The 24,770-nt window shown below is 40.9% G+C and overlaps 1 protein-coding gene across 1 annotated transcript; it reads right to left on the minus strand.

The window, feature by feature from the left end:
* Positions 1–1,345: 1,345 nt before the first annotated feature.
* On the minus strand, positions 1,346–21,776 carry calcrlb (calcitonin receptor-like b). Its single transcript, XM_048235509.1, has 13 exons — positions 21,694–21,776; positions 9,902–9,994; positions 9,418–9,541; positions 8,361–8,480; positions 7,684–7,796; positions 7,068–7,159; positions 6,739–6,865; positions 5,801–5,954; positions 5,403–5,463; positions 5,065–5,131; positions 4,011–4,229; positions 2,787–2,828; positions 1,346–2,497 (listed from the first exon to the last, which is right to left on the minus strand). Exons 2-13 carry the CDS (start codon positions 9,950–9,952, stop codon positions 2,264–2,266), a joined length of 1,404 nt encoding a protein of 467 aa, XP_048091466.1. The 5' UTR covers positions 9,953–9,994; positions 21,694–21,776; the 3' UTR covers positions 1,346–2,263.
* Between the last annotated feature and the right edge of the window lie 2,994 nt (positions 21,777–24,770).

The following is a 24,770-nucleotide window of genomic DNA, read 5'->3' on the forward strand; positions in this document are numbered from 1 at the left end:
TGGCAAGCGCCAAAGAAAGAAAGTCGTCCAAATTCACCCATTCTCGGTTGAACTACTCGCGAACTAAGTAGCCTATTCATCACACAGACATCACACGTATCACATGAAAGAGCTTTTTCTCAGCTTTTAAACGATGTTAGCCGATAATTGCTGTGTTGAACGGTTCGCGAGAAAAGTAAATAATATAATTCAATTTAATCATACATTCTACTGAAGGTTTTGCGTCCCATGATCTCCATACCCATTCATCTCGGTGTAATACTTTACGAACCCTTCTTTTAACACATGACAACCCATATATCAGAATAAACAGGAGACCTACCGAACACAAAGGTGTAAAGCAGTCCCCTGTACAGTTAGCCGTTCCAGAGTAATCCAGTTTTGAATTTGCAGTAAAGTTCGACATACATGGATGTCTCCAAATTTGGGCTTTAAGTTTTACAATGTGTTTAAATTGTTCCACATGATTTCATAACGGGCCAAATACAAAATAAATGTTACAAATATCGCCTATATATTGGTAAATCAGATGACAGCTGACTAAGAGTTTGTAAAAGTAGCCTTAATGATCACAAAATGCTAAGCATGCATCTAGGCTATTTGAGTTTCTTAAAGCTGAGCTGTGCTTAAATTGTTCAATACATGATTTCATAACAGGCCAAATATAAAATAAATGTTATATATAGCCTAGATATCTGTAAATATTAGATAGTCAGATGATTTACAGTTCTATGTAATATGTCATGTTTTCATTTCATGTTTTTGTAATGTTTCATACAGTGATGCAGGTCTACTGCAGTGAATAGGCTAAATACAACTTTGATAATTTGTATAGCCTACTACTACTAATAGTTAACTTTGGCCTTGGTGCCCTGACATGTGGCCTTTGTGCCCCCCACCAAATATGCCCAACTGAAGGCCAAATGGCCTTGCCCCCAGAATGGTGAAATTCCAAGCCTGGGTATGAGGAAAGGGGGTATATATAAAAGTCCTGCTGGGCTTGCATCTGACTCTTTAGGATGCTTTGATTATATTTCCTTCCATGGTAGACAGAAGGTCACTTCTTCATCTTTGCAAAAGTGCTGCTAGGAGAGAGTTAGCTACCAGACGTTCCTCTTCATTTCCAATGTTACAAACGGCTCTTCAATTCCTCTGTGTTCGAATTTCTTTGGCACAAAAAGCTATTGGCTTGTCAGGTATGCATTTCTTTGTGTTTTCACCCAATTTAAATGGACTTGTTGACCAGCAGGTTCTTGGCATGTACCGGCCAGCATGTCCAAATGCTTCAAATTATGCTTGACTCACAACTTTCCTTTGCAGTATTTTGCCTTTTTTTTTTTTTTTTTTTTTTTTAAAAAGGAAAAAAGGTTTTCAATCCTATTGCGAGTCCAAAAGAAAGTCCAAAAGTCCATCTTAATCCTTCCCAAGTATAGCCAATTTCCTGGCAGTCCAGAATATTCCCAATATCCCAAAATGGCAACGTTGATACATATGTCCCAGTAGTTTTGCAGTTCCAGTTTCCAAGGTGTGCATCAGACTTTGGGACCTTTTAGAGGTTGTTGAAGCATCCACTCATGTACAGAATTTCTGGTTAATAATCCGTCCATCTTTGATTTCTTTGATCCTCCACATGTTTTGTTACATCTTAATTCATTTAACAATCTTTTTCTATTTAGTGCCGGTACTTTGACATGAATAACTTAAATTTAAAGTTCAAATCCTATTAATGTTGAGGAGGTCCGTTGAACCAAATGACCTCCTCATCAGTACTGTGATATCTGCTATTTGGAGAATTATTTCAGTAGAACATATCTTCTATTAGTGGATCCTCCACATGTTTTGGTGCTAAGCACTCATCCAGTGCTGAAATAACACTAACTGGCATACTATTCTAAAAGACACCAAGATTCTGTGGCATGAGTAACTTGAAAATGCATGCGGTTTCGACAAGAAAGCACAGTCATCGCTAAGAGACCCTCATGACAAAAACATTCCATAAATGTAAGTGCGATCTCTGGTGTTGGCCACAAAACAAACGTGTATACACGTTTATAAACGTGTAACTTTCATAAAAACATATATTTAAATGTAGTCTTTCTCCTCCATCAAAGTGATCAGTCACAGTATAAGTGCAGCATCCGTGGCAGTGACTGTATGCAGTTAAGACCCCACCCCTAAAGTCTTCACTAAGGTCCTCTCTCTATTCTTCACTCTTCCCAACCAGAAGTGCCCAGGTGTGACCTCAGGAGCCTCAGGTGGTTTCTCAGGCATAGAGGTTCTCGTTCCTGAAGATGGTGGTGTTGTCGATGTCGGTGTAGCCCCTGCCGTTGAGGTGCTCCGTGTGTCCGTCAATGCTATAGCAGCGGTGGACCTCCGTCATGGAGGAGGTCATGGAGGACACGGTGTAGGAGGCCGAGCGGAGCGCCTCCGGGTGGGCCAGCGTGCTCCGGAACTGGATGCGGTACTGGTTCCAGTGCCTCCGCAGAACACTTTGGACCTATGAAGGAGGGAGCGGCATATACACATATTTTAATGCTTTTATTTGGACTTTAACACAGGGAATTTACAGATCCAAACATTGATGGAAGTATGTCACACACACCCACACACACACACACACACACACACACACACACACACACACACACACACACACACACACACACACAAGGCACACAGTTAGCTTTCAAAGGTGCATTTACAGTTATAGGTGGTTGTTACTTGTCTTATTGTAAATAAGTGCTATGGGGTGAGGGTAAGAGAAAGTACTCTTTGGTAAATCATACCTCTCCATTGAAGAAGCAGAATATTGTGGCCACCAAAAGCCCCTAGTCACAAAGAAAAGTAGAAAGTAGTCAAAACCAAATGCATAGCTATTTTCAAGGCATACTGTATATCCTGGGTTGTATGCATGTGATTCTCTATGAGAAGAAATATAGATAATAGAAATCACAGACCCCTGAAGGTGATCCACTGGAGATCCACCTCTCACTCTAGCCCTTCCATAAAAAAACCTCTCATATGCTTAATGTTTAGAGAACAGCCATATTTCTTCTAAAACAAAAGAGCTCAAACCAGATGAGAGGTACACCTTTTTGTGATTCATACAGTATGTAACAAATCACACACTCACACAGTTTTCGCAAAATCTCTCTCTAAAAGATGTAGAGAGGTCAAGGGGCTAACCACAGATCAAACTAACCACAGATCCCCTGAGCTTGTAGGCTGTCGATTGAGATTAAATCTGACATAGACCTAAATTATGTTGTCTGTGTCCATTCTGGGCTCATGTGGGAGTGAAATGTGAAAAGAGGCCAAAGGAGTTAAACACAATAGTTAATCACAGTAAATAAAAGTGTTACAATGTCCTCAGAATGTTGTCTCCTGGTCATTTAAACTTTTGAACTTCTCTACTGGAGGGCCTGAAATGTGCTAAATATTTGCCTAATGTAAGCACTACATGAGTGAAGTTATTTTTTGGACAACTTATCTGCCACCAACATCAAAGTACATTTTTGTGATCCCTGAAGCATTTTGTCTAAATATTCTACATTCCATCATTTCATATTCCAAAGAATAATGTTCCACATTCCGGAAGGTTTTTAAGTAAAGTTTTCTGAATAGGTGCAACCAGATTCTGTCTACTGTAAAAACATACTAAGTGGACTAGTATAAACATTCATACTGTAACTAAACTCCTGCTTAAAGCTCTCAGTGGACAATCCAGTTTCACTGTGTGTTCAGCGCGACATGAGGGATAGGAGAAGTTAAGTGGCTTTAGGGTGTGTGTGTGTGTGTGTGTGTGTGTGTGTGTGTGTGTGTGTGAAGAGAGAGAGAGAGAGAGAGAGAGAGAGAGAGAGAGAGAGTTTGTGTGTGCATGCATGTGGGCTTGCACGCATGTATATGTGCACGTACTGTACATGCATTCACAGTTGGAAACGTTGTGTTGTGTTGTGTTGTGTTGTGTTGTGTTGTGTTGTGTTGTGTTGTGTTGTGTTGTGTTTTCTCACCTGAAAGTGCATAAGAATGTTCATCACGTACGCGTGGATCTCTGAGGAGGCTCGGCCCACTGGCTTGTACGGGACCAGCACAAACTGGATCCCAAGAAGTGGTACCAGGATGAGAGTGGCCCGCACTGCCTTCATGTACAGACTGGACTCTGCCTGGTGGGTCACCTTCAGCTTGGTGATCAGAACCCGGATGATGTTGAGCAGGAAGAACAGGTTCACCTACAGCCAAAGTATATGATGTTAATCAAAACAAAGTAGAACTTTATAACTTTATAATAACAGTCACAGAAGAAGAAGAAGTCATGATCCATAACCCTATGATTAATCCATATGATCCATAACCCAATGATTACATTGTCTCTCCTTTGTAAAAATATACGCAAGAGTAAAATTCAAACCGGCTTAATATAATCAATGATATCCATACACATCAGAGAGTCGTGGGTGGTGGAACCCCATAGGCATATTTTTTATAGACTTATTGCCAACCCAGGCAAATCAAATTGGGTGTCTATTCATGCAGGCTATGGATACAGACTGTCATGTGTCTTCAGGGATGCAACAAATTCAGCCACTGGGGTTTACAGTAAACAGCCTTGAGACAATTTCAAATGTTATGTAAATGCCGTTGCAAAAAATAAATAACATTATACATTAGTATAGGAGGACAAGAGGAGCTGCATAAAAACGGAAATCAATTTGTCATTCCACCCAGAAATATCATCTTTGGAACAATAGAAAGCTGGGTCTATTCATATATATATATATATATATATATATATATATATATATACTTTAAAGATTAAAGTAAAGCCTTGATTGAACAGACTATAGAATATAGAACAAACATTACAGAATATAGCACACAGAACTGGAGGGGAATGGGATCGAAGCATACTTGGCTTATGAAAGTAAGAGAGAAAAAATTACAGAGCACCGTTGAGAAAAAAATTGAAAAACAGAAAGATTGTGTGTGTGTGTGTGTGTGTGTGTGTGTGTGTGTGTGTGTGTGTGTGTGTGTGTGTGTGTGTTTGTGTGTGTGTGTTTAGCTTACCAAAAGAGCTGCGCCAATTGGACCATGAATAATGTAAAGCAGAGTTGTGCTTGAGCTCAGCCAACAACTGCAGGGTGGAAAACAGAACACAAACATAAACTTTTTATCATCTGTCACTGAGAAATATAGCCATTCTAGGGATTGGTATCAGGGCACTAGTTTCACAGCTTAGTGGCTTTTGCCAGTCATGTTGATGTCTTCATGATGGACTCTTTCAGTATCATTCTCTCCAGTGATATGAAACTAGTCTGGAGGGAGCAGAGAGTCTCTAGATGTCCTGTTTCAGTGTATGAGATACAGTACTGGGCAGTATGAGATACAGTACTGGGCTGACTCACTTGTCGTTGTAGTAGTAGCTCCGTGCTATGGCATGAATGAGTGCCGGTACGAGAGGAAACCCTGGAGAGAACACACACAAAAAAACAGACGCACACACACACACACACACACACACACACACACACACACACACAAAGGAAGAGAGAGAGAGAGAGAGAGAGAGAGACAAAAACACATACACACGTACAAACAGTGAGAGAGAGACAGAGAGAAACATTAACAAAAAAACACACGTAAGCACAAGGACTAAAATAAACAGCGGAACCTCCTGGAAACCAATATACAACAAAGACAAGCAAACACAGGCTGTGCTTGACTTCCCTATCATATTTGAGAAACTCAGTGTAACTTTAGCACCCTATTCTTGCCACGGGGCTCTGTGTGTCTGTGAACCTACCCCATCCCAGCAGGTAGTACCACATGAGGTGCTGTTTTTCGGCGAACACCGCCACCACGATCAGCGTGTGCAGGTAGATGCCTTCACACAGCATCCAGAAGTAGTTGCAGCCCAACAGGTAGAGATGCAGAAACTGAGACACCTTGCAGCTCACCTGAGGTCCAAATGCAAACAGATTACCAATTACTATACACTTCTATATTAACACCTCACCTGTGATGGACAGGTGTCACATCAAGGGTGACCCCCTATTACCATGAGTCCTGTGTTTCCATCCTCTTACGTGTATGTGTCACTTACTATTCATTTTTATACAAACCAAGACGGCGGATTCCTAAAGAAACGCAAGCACCCACACCATAAGTGTATCTAAATTAGCTATGTACCAAAAATTACATTTTACCGTGACTCAAAGAGCTATAAACAGTCTTGTAAGGCTGCGTGTACAAATCCGCTTGGAGCTCCAGTGGAATTTTGAGGTAGTGACGAGAATTCTCAGTCTAACCGTTCATGTGCCATTGAAAAGGTTGGAAGTAGACGACCCACCAGGCCACACTAACCTCCGAGCGCGGCAGTAAAAGCCCCAGTAAGAACCAAACCAGATTTTGTTCAAATCTACACACCTATGGCTACTGAAAAATGTAAGGTTCATTTATCAAATGTTATTTTGAAGTATTAAAAAACATTGTTGTTTTAGAATTTTTGGACGAAATGGGTGATAAATGGAGGTGTTACGATACTGTACATACACTTAGCACCAGAGAAACCTGATATCAACACCGGCTCTATTAGTCTCCATGATTAGGAAAGGGTTAACTTATACATGAAGTATGACATAATATACTTTAGAGACACATAGAGAACAGACATAGCCACTCCACTGCTTGTTTATAATATACAGACACAATAACAAACACCAATTTCAGTAAGACACTCACAGGGTTCTGGTGGACTAAATCCTCATTGTTGGCCACTGCCGTGAACAAAATGATGGTGCACACTGAGTTTAATATGAAGGACAGGAATAGGTTTTTATGGAGTGTTATTCTTTGGCAACTTAAGCTCCTATTAGAAAAATGGAAAAGGAAAAAAACAAAACAAAACAATGATTTATTATTTTGTGATATATGGTGAATGAGATCACTAAACATAAGCTTTCAACACTATGGTGAACTGTTCCATGTAGCTATGCATGTCACTGTATATGTTGATAAACGTGTGGAATTATAGCCATGTGATGTTCATTAAGATTGCCTAAGAGACTTACTTGAAATGAAAAAATATTCCCAGTGATATAAACAAGGATATCAGTGACAGACCATTGCCAATGAGGACCAGGTAGTACTGATTTAGTGTTGTCTGGGAAAAAAAGGACATAGAGGAACCATTAACAGCAAGTGGACATGATCAATTCATATACTGTGTATTAAGATGACATATTATAATGTTATGTATAATGTTCTTCTGGAATTTAAAGGAAAGGGTGGGTCTCTTTCAAAATAGAGCACAGATAATGTTTTCCAGTTGTACAAGTGGGGGTTTCTCTTCACTCAAAGTCATTAGACCATATCCATACAACTCCACAGAGTCCAAAATAATAAGACTCGTCTACAAAGCTAACTCGTCGACAAAGCTATTATTAAGGTTTTTGGTTATGGTTATGGTTATGGTATTTAGCAGACGTTTTTGTCCAAAGCGTATGTATAAAACAATTACAAAAAAACAAAACATGAAAGCTCCACAGAGTAGTGGTTATTTGATTGAGGACTTTCAATTTCCCAAAAAGGCACTTGAGCACTCTTTGCCCTTGTCATATATTAGATATAGCTCTGTATCGTCTGAATATGGACTTTCCTCATCTTCCTCTGCCTTGAGAGGCTTACCTTCCTCGTGTCGTGGGTGTGGAGATGACAGCGAGTATAGTTAGTCCACGTTCTATTACTTGTAGGGTGCTGGAACCACTCCCCTTTCTCTGTGCAGATTTTAGTTGCCACCTCTGTGTTTAAAAAAGAAACAAGACAAGAAAGAGATGGTTTAACACTTCAACCGTCAGTGGGTCTCTATTCGCCTATGACCTCTGTGATGTGATAATAGATCATTGCTTAAAACTCATTACAACAGAAGACATTTGTGTTTGATTGCTTGCTAAGATATTAACATATTTACTGTGTTTTGATAAGAGGGCATGATGGTAATGTGTGATTTTACCATATCTTTCTTTACACTATGACATTTGTAACCTTAACACTTTAGGGTATTTCCCAGAACATCCTTCGCTAAGGTAGGCCTATAGCTTTGCTGTGAGGGTGTTCTGGTGTGTGTACTCTGGACATATGTACTGACTGTGACATAGAACAAAAATTCATTACATGTTATCCTTCATAATAAAAAAAAAAAATAAAAAAATATATAAATAAATGAGCCATTCATTTCAAATCCCATGCAAAGTCTTTCGGATGAGCCGTTCTGGAGATGTGCAAACAATACAAAGACACACAGACAGACAGACAGACAGACAGACAGACAGACAGAGATTCATTTAGATGGAGAGGTGATTCACCTAGGGGGTCAAAGTCATGATAGTAGTCTGGGCAGTGTTGCTCTGAGGTCACTCCAGCCTCCACATCATTCCAGCAGAGCCATCCATCCCAAGTGCTATTACACATAGAGTCTCCCAACACTGGAGAATGTTCCAGAAAAAAAAGAAAGAAAAAAAAAAACATTAAAATAGACATAAAAGAAAAACATTAAAATATATAATGCCAGAGTGTGGCTGACGGACTTTGGAGCAGCCCTCACTCTGGACTGATGTGAATATGTGCTCTAGATCAGAGTAATACTTTTTGTCTTACTTGTTGTTATGTAAATAACAAAGTGGTTCTCTCTGTAGCTAATGTCTGAAATGGTAACCCAGCTGCCTTACACGACACATAGCTTACAAAAAAAAAAAAAAAAACATTATACTCTGAGAGGTTCTGGGTGGAAGGATTTGGGAAACAGTGGTTCCTCAAGAATAAAAAAGGTTTGTGTTCTCTCACAGGTCAAACTCAAGTGGAACAAAGAATGGTACTTTTACAGTCTGCATCCTAATGGATTCTTACCGGATTAAAAAAAAATGTTATTCAGAGACATCATCTAAGAATTGTGTTTGCTGTTTTGATAAATGAAGTTTTCAAATTATTCTCCCTGAGATTGTCACATGGGTGTACTTAATAAAAGAGTAAAGCAGCTTGGAGGGAGTTTCAGCTGCATACCTGCTGCGTGCTCTTTGCTGACACTAATATAACAAACATTTAAGTTGTCACATTTCTACACTTTACACTTTGTCACATTTCTACACATTTTATAACACTTTATAAATATAACATTTTATACATTGACGTAATGTAGGGTGTGGCAGTTACACAAGTGAAGTAAACTTCACACATCATTGCAAATGGGACTGAACATCTGTATAGGTTCAGACCGCCTGCAGTTTTGTTATTTTTCAGTCCTAAGGGGGCTACAAGTAATGGCACTGTACATTTCCCTACCACACCCCTGATCTCCCAACAGCTGAGCAGCAATCTATCTACTGTTGTACCTGTGGGCGACAAATCAGACTTGAGATGTCTTACCTCGCCTGTGAAGCTTTGTGTCCTTAGTGATCTTCTGATAGCACTCAAACTGGGCAGTGACAATCTTATTTCTAATATTGCCGATGCCAGTCTTATTGTCGTCTTGGTGGGCCACAACAAACACCTGTAGTCACAAACCGAGCTCTGTCAGTTATAATTATTATTCAAGTAATAATCAACATTACCACACCTCCTTCTCTTTATACTGCAAAGGGTAAATAAAATGTATAGACAACCATACAATGCAACCTTTAAGAGGCAACTATGGTAAGTCTAAGGAAATAAAGTGTTACATAACAACCTGAAGGAAAGTTCAGTCTACAAGAAAGTTCAGTGACCCAGACTGGATATGAGGCGAAGACAAATAAACAATCATTGAGCAAAAACCCTCACCACCGCTTTAGCTAAACAAACATTGTACTAACGCGACATCACGGAGACTGCCAAAGACATTTAATTAAAATGAATGAGAATAAAATTGTACCTTGGGGGCCAAGGCCAGTAAAGGAAGCAGGATCATCCAACAGCAATCCATCTTTGGCCGTTACGTAAGCACTAGCCTGATTCACAGTAAGACCTGAAAAGCAAGACTCAAGGGTTGACTGGGTCTCAAGTTGTATTTAATATGAGGTGCAAAACTAGATGTTTCGGGTATTTCCTTCACTCTCTTTATAAATCAACATTATCCCTCACCCATGAGCTAAATATCTGTAAATAACATAGCTGTATGATATACACAGAATATTTATATTCATTCATCATGGTCACATCATTTTAAACATCTAAAATTAAGCAGGTTGTAACACAGGCAAGGCAGTTGCAGCTTTGAGGCATGATAGAGCTGCTCAACGGACTAGATTGTGACCACCTGAAGAAAGTTTTTTAAGTCAGTGTTTCCCATACATTGACTTATTTGTGGCGGCCCACCACAATATCAACACTGACCACCACACAATGATTTTGCAGGATGTACTAAATTGTGCTTAAATCTGGTTAGCAACATAACCACGCTCTGCTAATTTGTTAAAAACTGTTGTATTCAAGTTAATTCTGCAAACCAATCACCACAAATGGAATTCAATTCTGTGGGAAACACTGTAAATTTGTGAATTTGGTCCCTGTGTCAGAAATGCTAAGATGAACTTCTACCCAAGGAATACCAACCCCCCGAAACAATAAAAAACAAGGACGTAGTGTTTTTATTACACAGAGAGGAAACACCCAACAAATTCAGTGACACTTTCCTTGAACTCTGCTTCATAACACACACACACCAGCATGGCACAATCTTTGTCATGGCAGTTGTCATACAGTATGTTGTCATAAATAATCATAACAATCATTGCCCAATGATGTAACAGTATTATATCATGATAAATCATTTTCATGACTACATGATACTATGATAGCCTAATGGGACATGATATTCAGCCGTTATGGAAAACACAATTTGGAGAGCCGTCATGGCCACTTCCCTTAATGGTGACATGCCACAGTCTAATCACTGGACATAGCTGTCATGACGTGTATGGCATCTGCCATAACATGTTTATGCTAATCTTATGAAGCAGGGTCAAGTTAGTGTTGCGATGGAGGGCGTTGTGGCGCAACTGGTTGCAGTGGCCATACCATATTTGGGTCCATGTGCCCAAGGGGGGCCCAGTTTTGAGTCTGGCCAGGGCAGGGTAATTTCCCAATCTCACCCCAATCCCTCTCCCTCCTACGCGCTTCCTGTCACTCTATCCACTGTCCAATTAAGGGCTTAAAAAGTCCCCCAAATGTTGTATATATTTTTTTTTTTAAAGAGTAATGTTGCCAAAAATTCCACTCGCCCTTTCATCTTTCATCTCTTGTGCAGGTCACTGGATTCAAATGCTACAAAAGAGCTACCCAAGGAGAGGCTTTTTTTAACACATAAAAGTCTCCATTACTGTTCAAGCTGTGTTGAATATACACGCACATTCCTCTGAGTGAGGCCGTTGTTTTCATAACCAAACATTCTCCCTGAGCCTCCCTTTTGCCCAGGTTATGCGATCGCTTCAGTGTTTTTGTTGATCGTGCTGGACTGGAGCGAGTAAACTCCTCGCGTCCCGATACAAACAGTTGGGGACATCTGACCCGCTGGCCCCGTGTTCCAGCCAGCGGCTTGGTAAGCAAAAGAGCACTGTGGGCCAACGGACGGTGGAGGGCGGCCAACTACGCAGTGTCATGATCACTCAATCGGCCAGCAGATGGACACTCGGAAGGGGACAAGACTGCAACAGGCCCGACTGCAGCAGGGCAGAGACAGCACATTCATTCATATTTATTTATTTATTTATTTTATTTAAGGTTTATTTGACATGGACGTTGCACATTAATAAACATAAAATGTACAATATGCCAGAATGAGCCAAAATTGCTATTTTATATCTGATCTGTGGACCAATGTTAAAAGGTCAGCACATCAGCACCACCAGAACTGAGAGGTGGGAGACTTGTTTGTTTATTTTTCCAAATGCCTCACTCCGATCTAAGAGGGCTTCAGGTTCTCTGGAAGTTCCTCACAGTGGGAAGTGAGGAACTCGTTGGCCTCAAATGTTCAAAAGCTTTGATTTGTTTTGGCCAATTTTGGTGATATTTCATTGTTTTTTCTTTCGGCTCTGTTGGTTTTGTCGAACTTTCACATTCTTTTTGCGTTTATTGTGGTGAGAAGGCGGGTGGGCAAGCGTGGGTGGTGCTGGTGCTGGTGGCATGTCTTAAAGAGTATGAGATTACTAAGTGTCCACAAGGCGCAAACACAAACATATCACTCTGTATTCCTTCCTCTCCCTTCTCCCAAGGTCTAGCCCCCGCCCCAACAGCTGCTTCTGATTCCATCTCCGGGGCAACCTGACACACACCTTTTTACGCATGCTTTATGACATCACTCTGGCTTATTACCCATGACAGTGCTCACTGTCACTGCATGCAGGCGGACGGATGAAGTCTGACAAGATGCGGAGGGTGGGGTTCCCCAGCTCGCTCGTGACAGAAATGAAAAGAATTTGCTGGTCGGTAGCCACTGCCCATGACTCTGGCAATTTGACATTTCGAGCTGTCAGTGCGGTGAATGAGATTACACTGAGGAACTGAGTAGAGTGGAAGGGTTCTACACACTAATGATGATTTCATGGGCTTGCTTCTAACCACAACCTGCTATTTTCCATGCCCAGAAAATGACCTACAAGCCACAGTGCACATGATGCAAAGCCAGTCCAAAACACAAGTATATTACTACGATTTGATCCACAGCTTTGTAAAAAAATAGAACTACAATGCAATTTCCAAATGAGATACTTTAGCTCCATTGCCAGAGCTGAAATAACTGCCCTCTGCACTCAGGTCAGTGCATTTGGTGACCATCTTGCAACTCTTTTGTCACTTAGGTGTTACTTGAGAGCTCCATGTGCTCTTGAACTATAATGGTCCCAAAAAAAATCACTGCAAGAGCCAGCTCATCTTTCGCTGTAAACTCAAACTGTCAAGTAGATCTCTTAAGTTTCTTACTACACTTCTCCACAGTGGGTACTCTGACCATACCCCATTTACCAGCATTCACCAACATTCAACTGCATCTACCGAGCAGAACATGTCAAAGTTCAACCATAAAGACAGCACCCATGTACAACATTGCATCAGTATTTTAGTATGGCTAATACTGTCAAATGCACACCCTGACAACTATATTATTTGATTATTTCAATGCTTTTAGCAAAGGGTTGAAGATTGAAGTCAATTCCTCAGAATAACCTATACTCTCAACAACTGAGTTATGATAACTTATCTTTTGTTTAGGTTGACTTTGAGTGATGGTGTGACTCACTTATGGTGGGAATAAACCATACATGTCAAAGCAGATCCTAAAAAGAAATTTCCCAAATCATTTTAGCATTTTAGTGCAATTAGCATGAGCAAAAACAAATAAAAATTACTGTTTGATCATTTTAATGTTATTGCAAAGGATCATGGTAATCTAGGTAACACTCAAAACAGTTAAGTTGCTCTTTAGACTTTGCATTTTTGAGTTAGAAAAAAATAATAGCTATGAGTTTGTTTGGGTTTACAGTGTACAGTTAGCAGCGCTGTTGTTCCAACACAATCAATGGCTGCTCTGATGGTATAAGTGTTAAATGACATGGACAGGTGTTTTCTTTGAAATTGAGTAAACTACTTCAAACCGTTAAAACTTCAGTTTACAAGAAAGATGTGTTTGCTGTACTTGGTAATAGTTTAAAGTTGTGATTTAAGTTTAATTTAACAACTGGTTATGCTCCTTGGAAACTGGAAGTGAATGAAAGATCCCTGGACCCTTTCTAAATCCCGATTAAGATTTGACAGTCGGTATGGTGTAGTCCTGGCTAGAGCTTAACAGACTTGTGTCAGGATACGCCTGTAAGTAAACAGTTCTGTAGGCAGTGAAGAGTTCTCTGGTCCCATAAAAGTTTTAGTACACACACAGGTACAGTCATTCTTGTGTGCACACACCCCCTTGTTCCAATCACGTCCCCGCCTGTGAAAACCGTTTTCCGTGGGGAAACATGCGTGCGACTCCAAGTTGGGCCTGAGTGTCTGTGACATCTGCGTGGCCTTGCCGTCGCTTCCCTTTTAAATCAAGAGCTTTTGGCATGGCCAGTGGTGGAGGACGAGCGGCCATGTGATTCCTTTGTTTCAGGCCTTGAAACATTTCCTGTCTCTCTCCTCACCAACCACATGACTGCAGCCATATGCGAGCAGTTCCCACTGGGTATTGTCTGTTACAGCTGAGACTGAACAGGCTTCCAAGAAGTGGAGACGGCAGACAATGAGCAAACAGAGGATGTTACCCGAATCTTTTTTTTTTGTTTTTGTCTAGGTCCTTTTAAAGAGCATATTTGCATATCGAGAGTGCCACAAAAATCCACACCAAAGAATGGAATTCTGGGCAGACCTGGTCTAGTCGTCCTGCCAGTAGATTGGATTTGGTATTCAGAGTGGATTTTCAATCTGGGTTTCCCCCAATGCACTGTAGCATGGTAATAACACTAGGCTTTCATTTTGGCATGCTTGCTTTCATACAACACCACTATCCTAGAATTGCATGCTCTAGACCTCTACTTAACCATGTTCAGATACCCACTATTATGCTTAGAGCTGTATCTGGGGGAACCCCTGTCAATGACTGTAACTCATACATAGGGTGATCTGAGATGAGGGATCTGACATCCAAGCAGTCTCATTTTGGAGCATCTAAAGGCATGAAGAACTCCTTAAGAGTCTGTGTCTCTGCTCATCTCCTGATGAGCAAATCTAGCACATGGGCAGGTAGGAGAAAACAACATCCGAGGCTTCAGAAGGACATTTTCAATATGTGGTTGTATACAACGGTTGTTTCCAAGATGCTTTGTGATTATCCCCTGGGATGAATCAATATTCCACTAGACCCTACTGATACTGAAATATACTGGGACTGTACTAAATCAGGCCAAGTTTCCCAAAACCATCAAAAGCCTAAGTACATTAACTTTGTTAACTTTGTTAAGTCCCTGTTACGAGTGTCTTACAATTTACGGAGCATTTCCCAAACCATCATAGCTGAAGAACATCATTAAAACACTCACAGATTTATAACAATGCGTATGTAAATGTAAATCAGGTTTCTAGGCCAAGTATACTTGCGTATACAAGGAATTTGGTCTCTGCATTTATCCCATCCGTGAATTAGTGAACACACAGTGAGGTGAAGCACACACTAACCCAGAGCAGTGAGGGGTTAGGTGCCTTGCTCAAGGGCACTTCAGCCATTCCCACTGATCGGGGATCGAACCGGTAACCCTTTCGGTTCCAAGCCCAAAGGCCTAACCAGTAGACCACGACTGTCATGTGTACCCTGCATCCGTTTGGTGCATAGGTCAGGCATGTCCTCAAAGATGATGCAACACTCACACAAGCATTAGGGGCATTTATATGAGTCTGAATTCTGTGGTCTACCCTACCCTCAAGTGTAGACCTCCAGTGACACGTGTAGTGCTAGCGTAGTACTGAAGCAAGGTTTCATAAGCAACGCGTTTGATCAAAAAGGAAGTGAAGAGTTCTATTCCAAAACGCTATATCTTCCATTGTAATGAATTTTTATATATATATTTTTTTCATTTTGTTTTCCAGTAATTTTAGGTTTCTTGGTGTTTTATGCTAACCTGACTCTCGCCAGATGAATTTCGTTCCGCCTAGCTCCACTCATCCATCTGGGACCAATCCATTGGAGTGTTGCTTCAGAAGGCTTGAATAAGCCACTTGTCCGTCATCTATTGACGTGCTACTTCAACCACTCACATCGAAGCCAACCCGTGACGCTGATAACAGTCTCACAGTCGCTTCCTAATTATGTCACATCTATGAAACTCCCGCCCTGCGTCCTGATTGGCTCTACCATACAATCTCGTGCTGAAATCACTCTCAGTGGAAGAGGTCCCAGATGGATGTGAGTGAAGCTAGGCAGAGCTAAGCGGAACGAAATTCATCTGGCGAGAGTCAGGTTAGTTTTATGCCCCCAACGCTAGATATATAGATATATATATATATATATAAATAGATAGATAGATACAGTAGATAGATAGATAGATAGGTACTTTATTGATCCCCAAGGGGAAATTCAAAGTAAGGATATTCAAGGTCAACGTTGTCTTCATAAGGCAGTGCTGCCTGGAAGGCACTAGGGTTAGGCATGGGTTAGGATTAGGGTTGGGGTTAGGTTTAGGATTAGGTGCCTTTAAATCAGCGGTGGCAGTGCTGCCTGGAAGACAAAGTTGGGGGCATAAAACACCATTGAGCTAATTTTAGTGGAACTGTGATTGGTTTATTCTTATTTGATTTATCTTTATTCTTATTTGATTTATCTTTACCCAATCAAAACAACACAACTGCACTTTTATTGATTACCTGAAATATACAATATAACTTGACTTATTAATGTTTTCAAAAATGGATTTATGGCGTTTTGGAAAAGAGCCACTTCAAGTATACCCCAAGACAGGGGTCTCCAACCTTTTTTCCTCCGAGAGCTACATTGACAAAATTGACATGGCCGAGAGCTTTCATGTTAGTGGTAGCATACCATGTATTCACATAGTAGCTGATCTCCACCCAAAATCGCTGAATAAGATTTGTATGCTTTTTAAAGTTTCCTTTCAACTCATTTACCTTCTCTGTTTGTAGACTGTGAATTTCATTTCATAGGAATTTTAACATGTTTCCCAAATGACTGGGTTATCAGAATTATGAGCATCTTCCTCAAACCTTTTGGAGAGCTACTTAGAAACAGGTGGAGAACTACTGGTAGCTCGCGAGCTACCTGTTGGAGACCCCTGCCCCAAGCCATATGTGTGTTGCAGAGCGCCTTAACAGGAACCTCTCACTGAGGTCACCAAGAGGACATACAGGAACTTGTACTGTACAACTACAGTAAGAATACATTTAACATTACTGTTTATGCTCCCATTCTTTGTCTTCATATTCAAAGGCAGTGAATCAGCTTTAGCTGAAAATAGTTATATTTCATGCCCATAATATGATTAAAATGGACATAATTGGCAATGTTATGAAATGAGACTTTGGCGGAATAGTTCTGATTCAATTTGCTTGTAGAATTTTGTATTTAAAAAAATAGGGGAGAGCAGGGTAAAGGGCATAGCCTATGGCTAAACCTACAAGACTTGTGCTGCATCAAAATCAGTCATAGGCCTATATTATTTAGTCTTAATCAACCTCTTCCTCATCTTCAAGTTCCTTCAATGACACCCAAAACACTGTGACACTCAGTAGTGGCAGAGACCAAACATTATGTTGGACAGCTTGAGTAGCCTCAAATGTTCCCGCATCATGCAACAAACAATAGTCCAATAATCTAATTTCAATCTAATTAGCCGTATTTCTGTATGTGTGCATCATAGGCATACCAGGGGAGGGTTTATTAAGTTATATGCTTTTTTTCTTATGTTTCTTTCTTCATCTTTAAGTCATGTAGTCAAGTAAGACGTGTAGGTCCTATGAAGTTCAAATGGCAACTGATATCACCTGATAACATCCAAATTAGAATATTCAGCACTGTTTACATGGACAGCTCCCCTTAGGAACTTCTTAAGAGCAGTGCACACACGTTCATGCTACAAGCATATTCGAGAAATGCACAGAAATATCTAACAAAGCTTCGTAAGATCACTTAGAGAACAGTCGTAACTGCCTGGCTCCATAGTTGTTAAGAGATGAGACCCAGGTTAGTATTGACTCACTATCCACTGTGGCAGTGAAAAATAGGAACATCATATCAGTCATTTAACCTCGCTAAGTGCTGTCACTAACATGTGTACAGTAGCTAAAAGATGAGCAACCACATCAAGAACATGGTGTGCATAACAATCACGTCTCCTATCCAACCCTAATGGCAGTAATATGATAGCTTTAGTAATAAACTCATGCTTAAACGGAGGCAAAGACAGATCTTTAGGAGTTAAGAGGGAATAATTCCAACAGTAGACAGCCATACCTGCATAAGCACCACTGAGAACACGTTATGAATTATATCCGTTCAGGCCTTTTATGCCTCCCAGCAGCAGATGCTTCATTCAGGCCCACTATTGTTGGGGCTGGTGATTTGCAATTATGATCCGATTTCCAGCCAGCTCTCTTTATAATCTTAATGTGTCTTCCGATATGGGTTCTTCATGCATTAGGCCATGGTTGTAGATTACATTTACTCGACTGACTGGGCTATTTTGGGCGTGCATTGATCTGTGATGACCATACTAATTGCCATTTAAAGAGGATGCGATTTACGAGAGTTAATGTGAACATGTGCTCATGTCAGACAGCAGCTATCAGCACTAAGGTCATGGGTTCGATTCCAGCACATGTAGGCCTACTGATGGGAATGAGTGCCTTATTTAAGTAACACTGTAGTTCTTTTACCTTAAATAACAATGTTTAACTCTAGAGCACACTGACACACTGAATTAATACAGAGAATGACATTTCTGGCATAGCCAAAGAGGCCTGCTATTGCACTATATAATTTTATAGCACCATGCAGGTAAATGATCTCTTTTATCAGGTTTAGATACACTGAATACTGCATTAGAGCTAAATGCATACCCTGTGTATTGACAAGTGATGACAAGGGGTATAAATACCAATTCTTGTTACACATTAATGTCAGAGTTATTGGTGCTATGCAGACAAACAAAATTAGTTGAATTAGTTGAATTCTAATTCAATGTAAATACAACAAATCCTGCTTGACGAGGGGAGTGAGACGAGAGGAAACAGGACTGATGAGGCAAGGGGTTGAGGCCCGTCATGGGGCCCCAGTGGGCCTACGAGTGGCCCCATAAGGTCCAAAAACCTCCACATATGCCAGAGCATAATATACAGAACTCAGAGACATGGGGGGAAGATTTAATCTACAGATGGGAGGCCACATCCGGAATGCAGTTCTTATGGAAACCAGCTCAGAGATATACTTTGGAGGGAGCACAGCAGCACACGCTAAAAAAGATGACTCAGCTATATCCGGTACTGTGTTCAAATGGGTTATCTTAAAAGAATGGGGGAGGAGGTCTATAAAGGTATATTCCTTGATTTTAATCCAATGGATTCTTGTCAAACTGAGTGAAATTCTTCTCACGTCCGTCTAGTTATCCTTTCAGCGTGTGCCCTCCAAAGAAAAAAATGGTTTGTTCTGGCCTAGTCAATGGCAAACACACAAAGTGGCTCAGCCAGAGCCACAGACCTCTACAGCCAGTCAAAGCATTGCTTCACAAGCGTGGGAGGGAGGCTGCATTTTGACTGACCATTGAGATTACATATCAACAATCGAGAACTGCACCCTTAAGTTCTATGGTACTGAAGTCACGGCCTCCATGCCCTGTGGCTGATGTGCAGAGGCCAATTGAGACCTGAGTGTGAGAGGGCCGGTGGTTCTCAGAGACACATCCATGGAGACGGGGCCAGAGTGGTGCCTGCTGGGTTGAGGGCTGCATGGGAAAAAAAGGGCTCTGCCCTCCATGGAACAACAGAGGGGCGAAACCCGATAACTCCTTGGCCTTCCTGTCCAGTCTGAGTTCAGAGAAGAGAGATGGAGCAATGTCATAGACACAAACACACGTTCACACAAACTCTCTCTCTCTCTCTCTGTCTCTCTCTCTCCCACACATACTCTCTCTCTCTCTCTCTCTCTCTCTCACACACACACACACACACACACACACACACACACACACACATTCTCCTGCCTTCACTGGAGCCATGCTCAGTAAATCAGGAAGCCAGTGTCAGCCCCTGACAGTTTGTTTAACTCATGTCCACTTGGTAAACACCCAGGGTTGTCAGAACATTCTATGTCTCTTTTTTTCCATCCCACAGTTAGGCACACTTTCCCTGACACATGACTGTCTTCTTAAAGGTGTAGATCACCTAAAGACTGTCAGCACACAAATCAGCTGATCTTTAACCAGCACTCAAACAGCATCAACAATATTTTATCAATAGTCTTTCAAATTTGTGTGAGAACAACTGAATGATGACTATGGTTTTACATTCAAACAACTACAAGGAAAAAATGCCAAATGCCTAAAATACAACCAACAACCCATTTTTCACGACTTCACAACTCTAACATGTACTATATCACCAATACACTAATCTTCAGCCAGCATCTTTCATCAATGGTCCTCCATTGAATTCATGTGTGAGAACAGTACAGTCGATGATGATGGTTGAATTTTCAAACAACTATAATAAATGGCGTATACTATCAACAAACAACCTTTCATGGATAAACTAGACATATGCTTTGCAGCTATAGCCTACAACAGGTTCCAACCACAAGGATAAATGTTTAGAAGGACCCATGTTTACCCAGTTATTTCTCTAGGGCTCTGTTATAGTTTACTTAGGTGAGGACACTGTACAAAGAAACATACCAGCAGTGAGGACTGGTTCATATTTAAAACTACAGCATTGTCTCTGTTTGCGAACCTCCAGCAATATTGCCGCGCCAGGAGGGAGAATCTGCTATCAAACACGCGCAGCCAAGCGTGGAGACCTGGGCGAGATCCAGCCGCGAGGGCGCGAAGCAGGTCAAGCAAGCCTGAGGGGAGAGAGAGCGGCGAGGACCGTGGTGCCGTTTCTCCCGGTCTCCAGCGGAATCCGTGGTACCGTTTTTTTTATGCTAAGCAGTAAGCGGAGTCATGCCAATCCTGTTCGCTATGGGGAACCATAAAGGTTGTTTATGACTTTGTGGAAACATTGCATAATTGGTCTGCTCCACCACTACCGAGCTTTCAACAGTGGTGATTTCAGTGTCCATTAAGAGGAATCACGCAATAGGGGAACAAATGACATTAACACTTCTCAGAAAAAAATCAAAGCTGCTTTGTCTTTCTCACACGTTCTCTTCACCGTGGGTGTTAGAGTGTGTTGCGTTAAAATTTTAATTGCCACCACTCCTGGAAGCCCCCCTATAATGCACTTCCACTAATTATTACACAACCACTTGGCTGCGCCCAGAGCAAACTTTCTTTCCAACAAACACGAACCTCTAAACAAAACCTCTAAACAAAACCAAGAAATCCACAGCAAAGTTCATGTTTAGAGGCAGACACACAGATGTGCTTCTACGCTTGGTCATGGTCAGCTGCGGACCAGCAGGGTGCTCCTACCAAAATCTTTCGCCAGCTTCAAACTCAGCAATGAATATTATACGGTACAGCCAAACGCCACTAACAGGTAGCTTAGGTGTTGGTATCGAAACAGGTTTGATAAGGCCATAACACTGACTATTATTGTTTTGTCATGAAAGCAAGGAGCCTAGTTAAAGAGTAGTCTAGGTAAGCCGTTCCGCACATGGCTGTCAGTGCAGGAGTGTGACAAAAATGTAAAAGTTTGAACATCAGATTCCAAACAAGCATAATAACTATCTGATATGTTCAGCCTGTCTGTATAACTAATATTGCTCCGACAAACTATTTTTCTTATGGCAAACTGCATTTAAGAGCGATAATACTTTGATACAAATGTGGGGATTTTGTTTTATAACTTAACATACAAACGCCGGCGATCTCTACGCACTGCTGCAAGTGCCTCACATCCTATTCCTTATTTTGGGCTCTACCCAATATTTTGACCTGTATAATAAAGCTGACACTGTTGTTTGACAGCGCTACAATACATCACCATACATTTTAAGTAGACATATTTGATGTTAAAATCATACTTCTTCCTCACCTTGATGCAGAGGCGACGTGTAGAAGTGAACTATCCAAAACTGTAGCAGTGCGCTGGTCTGGAGCCGATGTAGCTTGAAAGAGATCCACCACAGTGGCTTCCTGTTACATCACTAATATCGACGTTGGCTCTCTCTCTCCCGCTCTCTCTCTCTCCCTGTGTGTATGAGTGTGTGTGCGTGCTCCTTGTACACAACTTGCTCACCAGTTCCTGAGAACATGGCTCAGGTTTAACTTAGGAAGGCTACATGCACCCAAGGTCTCTCCATAATTTGGCATAATTGAATTAAGCAACTTTTCTTTCACAGTGGCAATACTAGTGTTTATTCTTTGAGTTTAAATAAACAAATTAAACACTTAAAGACATCAGACCACTTTTAGGAGACCTAGTGCCTTTAGAACGTCTTCAAAATGACAGTCTATAGTCTGTATCCTGAGAGAAAGGTTTTAATAGAGCAAAGAAACTTTATGTAGGGATGCTCTCTCATTCACTCACACATGTAGCCTACACAAACCGCGTCGGAATTTATGGCAGTAGCGCACTCTTGTGTTCAATGACCAAACTGAAATGAATCAAACATACGGTGACATGTCGATTTCACTTTCACACTTGCATTCTATCCGTTTAAAAAATAATTGCAATAAACTTCGGGTGTCAAAAGTTCAGTTTTCTGAGCCATAAAACTGCCGTTTGGGAGAAATTATTTGCACTTATGCAAGAATATTTTGCGTATTACACACGTAATGCAATTTTTTTGCATATTATTTAAACTCATTGCCTAGCACTGCACTCTATTGCAGAAATGCATATTTGGACTTAAGCATAGGCCTATTGTAGGCTACTGCTCTGTAGGCCTACTTCAGAAAACAGATTCAGATAATGGTGAGGAAAACAATTGACGTTCGAAATTCCTTCTGACCTTCATTTAACCTATCGTGTACTGTCAAGTAGCTTTATTTGGTTTCTCGTAAAGTAGGTTTCTGGTAAGTGATTGCAGCTGAAATTGCTTTTAGTTCTTGCGTCTTGTCATTGGACTGGCGGCAAATTGCATTGACTAAAACCGTAAAAAAGTATAGGCATAGTTGCATTTGTATTAGTAGAACTCAGATAAATCCCCAACCGATGAATTTTGATGCCTCATGCTCGCTTGACTTGGGCCATGGCTGCTTCGATGTTTTCTCTTTTCATTTAAAGTTCAGCTTTTAGAAATTCAAATTACCTTTATGCTTCAGTGGTTGAAAAATAAAAGATGATCAGACAAAATGTACATGCCAGAATCCACTGAGGACTATTTTCATGGTCTGACAGAAACTATTTTTCAGAAGTTACATTCTGAAATAATTAAACGCTTTATCGTCACCTGGACGTGGACGGCCGGTGGGCATGTGCGTGTGGGGCATGTGAATGCCAGTGCCAAGCTAATGACTCATTGGGGAGGTCATGGTCGTTGCAAGAACTTGAAGACGTGATTCCATTTGTAACGGGGCTTGTGAGGTATTATGTTCCACGTGGTGTTTCATGATTTTCCCACTTAGGCCTACTCTTTTTAGATGAAAACGTGCACAGCGTAGGCCTGTATCCTGAGTGATTGGCTACAGCCCACGCACGCAGTGCTGGCGAATAGTAAATAGAATATGGCACTGACGGTTATTATCATTCAAAGGTTTGGGTGGATTTGAAATGCAGCAGCCTCCCACGTTGAAGAAATCTTGGGTAAAAATCAATACGCTACATCACCCAACCTTTTTTTTTTCTTCAGAAATGAGGTTTGCTGTTTACACACGTCAGAACTTAACCCAATTATCGTTCGTCACAGATGTTGTTTAGCTTTCGAACATTTGTGTTGGGAAATGCCAAACAGAAAATGGGTTAGAGAAAAGTTTGATTAAGTGTATGCACAACTGTCATTACACAGGGAAGACACCACATCAACCAACGGTGTCTCTTACTAATTATCAATTTGTAGGTCTAATGTTTCCCAAATTTAAAATTGCATTTGTTGTTGCAGTCATCCATATTGTTAAATACATTAATAATATTGATTTAGATTTGATTCATTCATCCAAGCTGCTCACACACACACACACACACACACACACACACAGAGGAATCATCAACCCTTTCCCCACCTCCAACACACATCAATCAGGATGAACAGGTAGGCTGTATGACCACACCTGCCAGCATTTCCTTCCAAGAGAGAGGTTATGTTTATTAAGTGTCAAAAGAACAGATTCTATCTCTCTCGCTCTCTCTCTCTCTGTCAATTCAATTTTCAAATCAAAAGAGTTTTATTGTCATGACCAAAATACACTTTGTCTGACCAAAACATTTCTGATTGTACATACAGGTAGTTAGTACTATGTGAAGGGGGAAAAAACCAAAGACAGAACATCAGTACAGCAATGGCAGTGTGTGTGTGATAGTGAGTGAGTGTGTGGATGGGAGTGCATGTGTATGTCTGTAACAAGTATGAAGTAGTATGTAGTGTATTTGACCTTATTGGTGACAATTCATGTTTCCATAATGCATAATTAAACAAGGATGGAATCACAGCTCAACATCATTATAAGTATCCATTTGCACAGATGTCATAATAATTTGTCCTTAGGACTGAGGGAAATAGGGTAGTATGTGAGCTTTATTTTCACACTAGATGGAGACAAACCTTGCCAAAACACTGGGTTACATGTTGCATTTATCAGTCCTGCACAACCCTATATCTGAATGAGCAGCACTACCAGGATTAAATAGCCTCATTCAGCTAAATGCCTCATTCACCCACACTTCCATCACCACACATAATGACAATCAGCTTGCACTGTCTGCTCCCATCAGCGAAGGTGCTCAGTCTGAAGGTGATCACTGAGAAATGAACACAGTTGACCTGCACAGGCGTGCCTAGAACACAAACTGGCCTGCGGGAAAGTCTGTCGCTTCTTAATGGGCTCGGAAAAGAGACTTTTAATTGCTGTTAAAGTGATTTTAATACGCTAGCGGCTCTCTGGCCACAGTTATATCCACTCCACTTTGACAAATAAAGCGGAAGCGTGTTGTTTTTATTTCTTTTCATATCA

Source organism: Alosa alosa, chromosome 23 (assembly GCF_017589495.1).
Source record: "Alosa alosa isolate M-15738 ecotype Scorff River chromosome 23, AALO_Geno_1.1, whole genome shotgun sequence".
In the NCBI taxonomy this organism is placed as follows: domain Eukaryota; kingdom Metazoa; phylum Chordata; class Actinopteri; order Clupeiformes; family Clupeidae; genus Alosa; species Alosa alosa.

Excerpts from the sequence above, each read along its gene's own strand:
- calcrlb (XM_048235509.1), bottom strand. The coding sequence starts at position 9,952 with ATGGATTGCTGTTGGATGATCCTGCTTCCTTTACTGGCCTTGGCCCCC. Across the intron at positions 5,955-6,738 it reads ATTTAGTCCACCAGAACCCT|GTGAGCTGCAAGGTGTCTCA; the intron begins GTGAGTGTCTTA and ends TTTGGACCTCAG. Across the intron at positions 2,498-2,786 it reads TCTGCTTCTTCAATGGAGAG|GTCCAAAGTGTTCTGCGGAG; the intron begins GTATGATTTACC and ends CCTCCTTCATAG.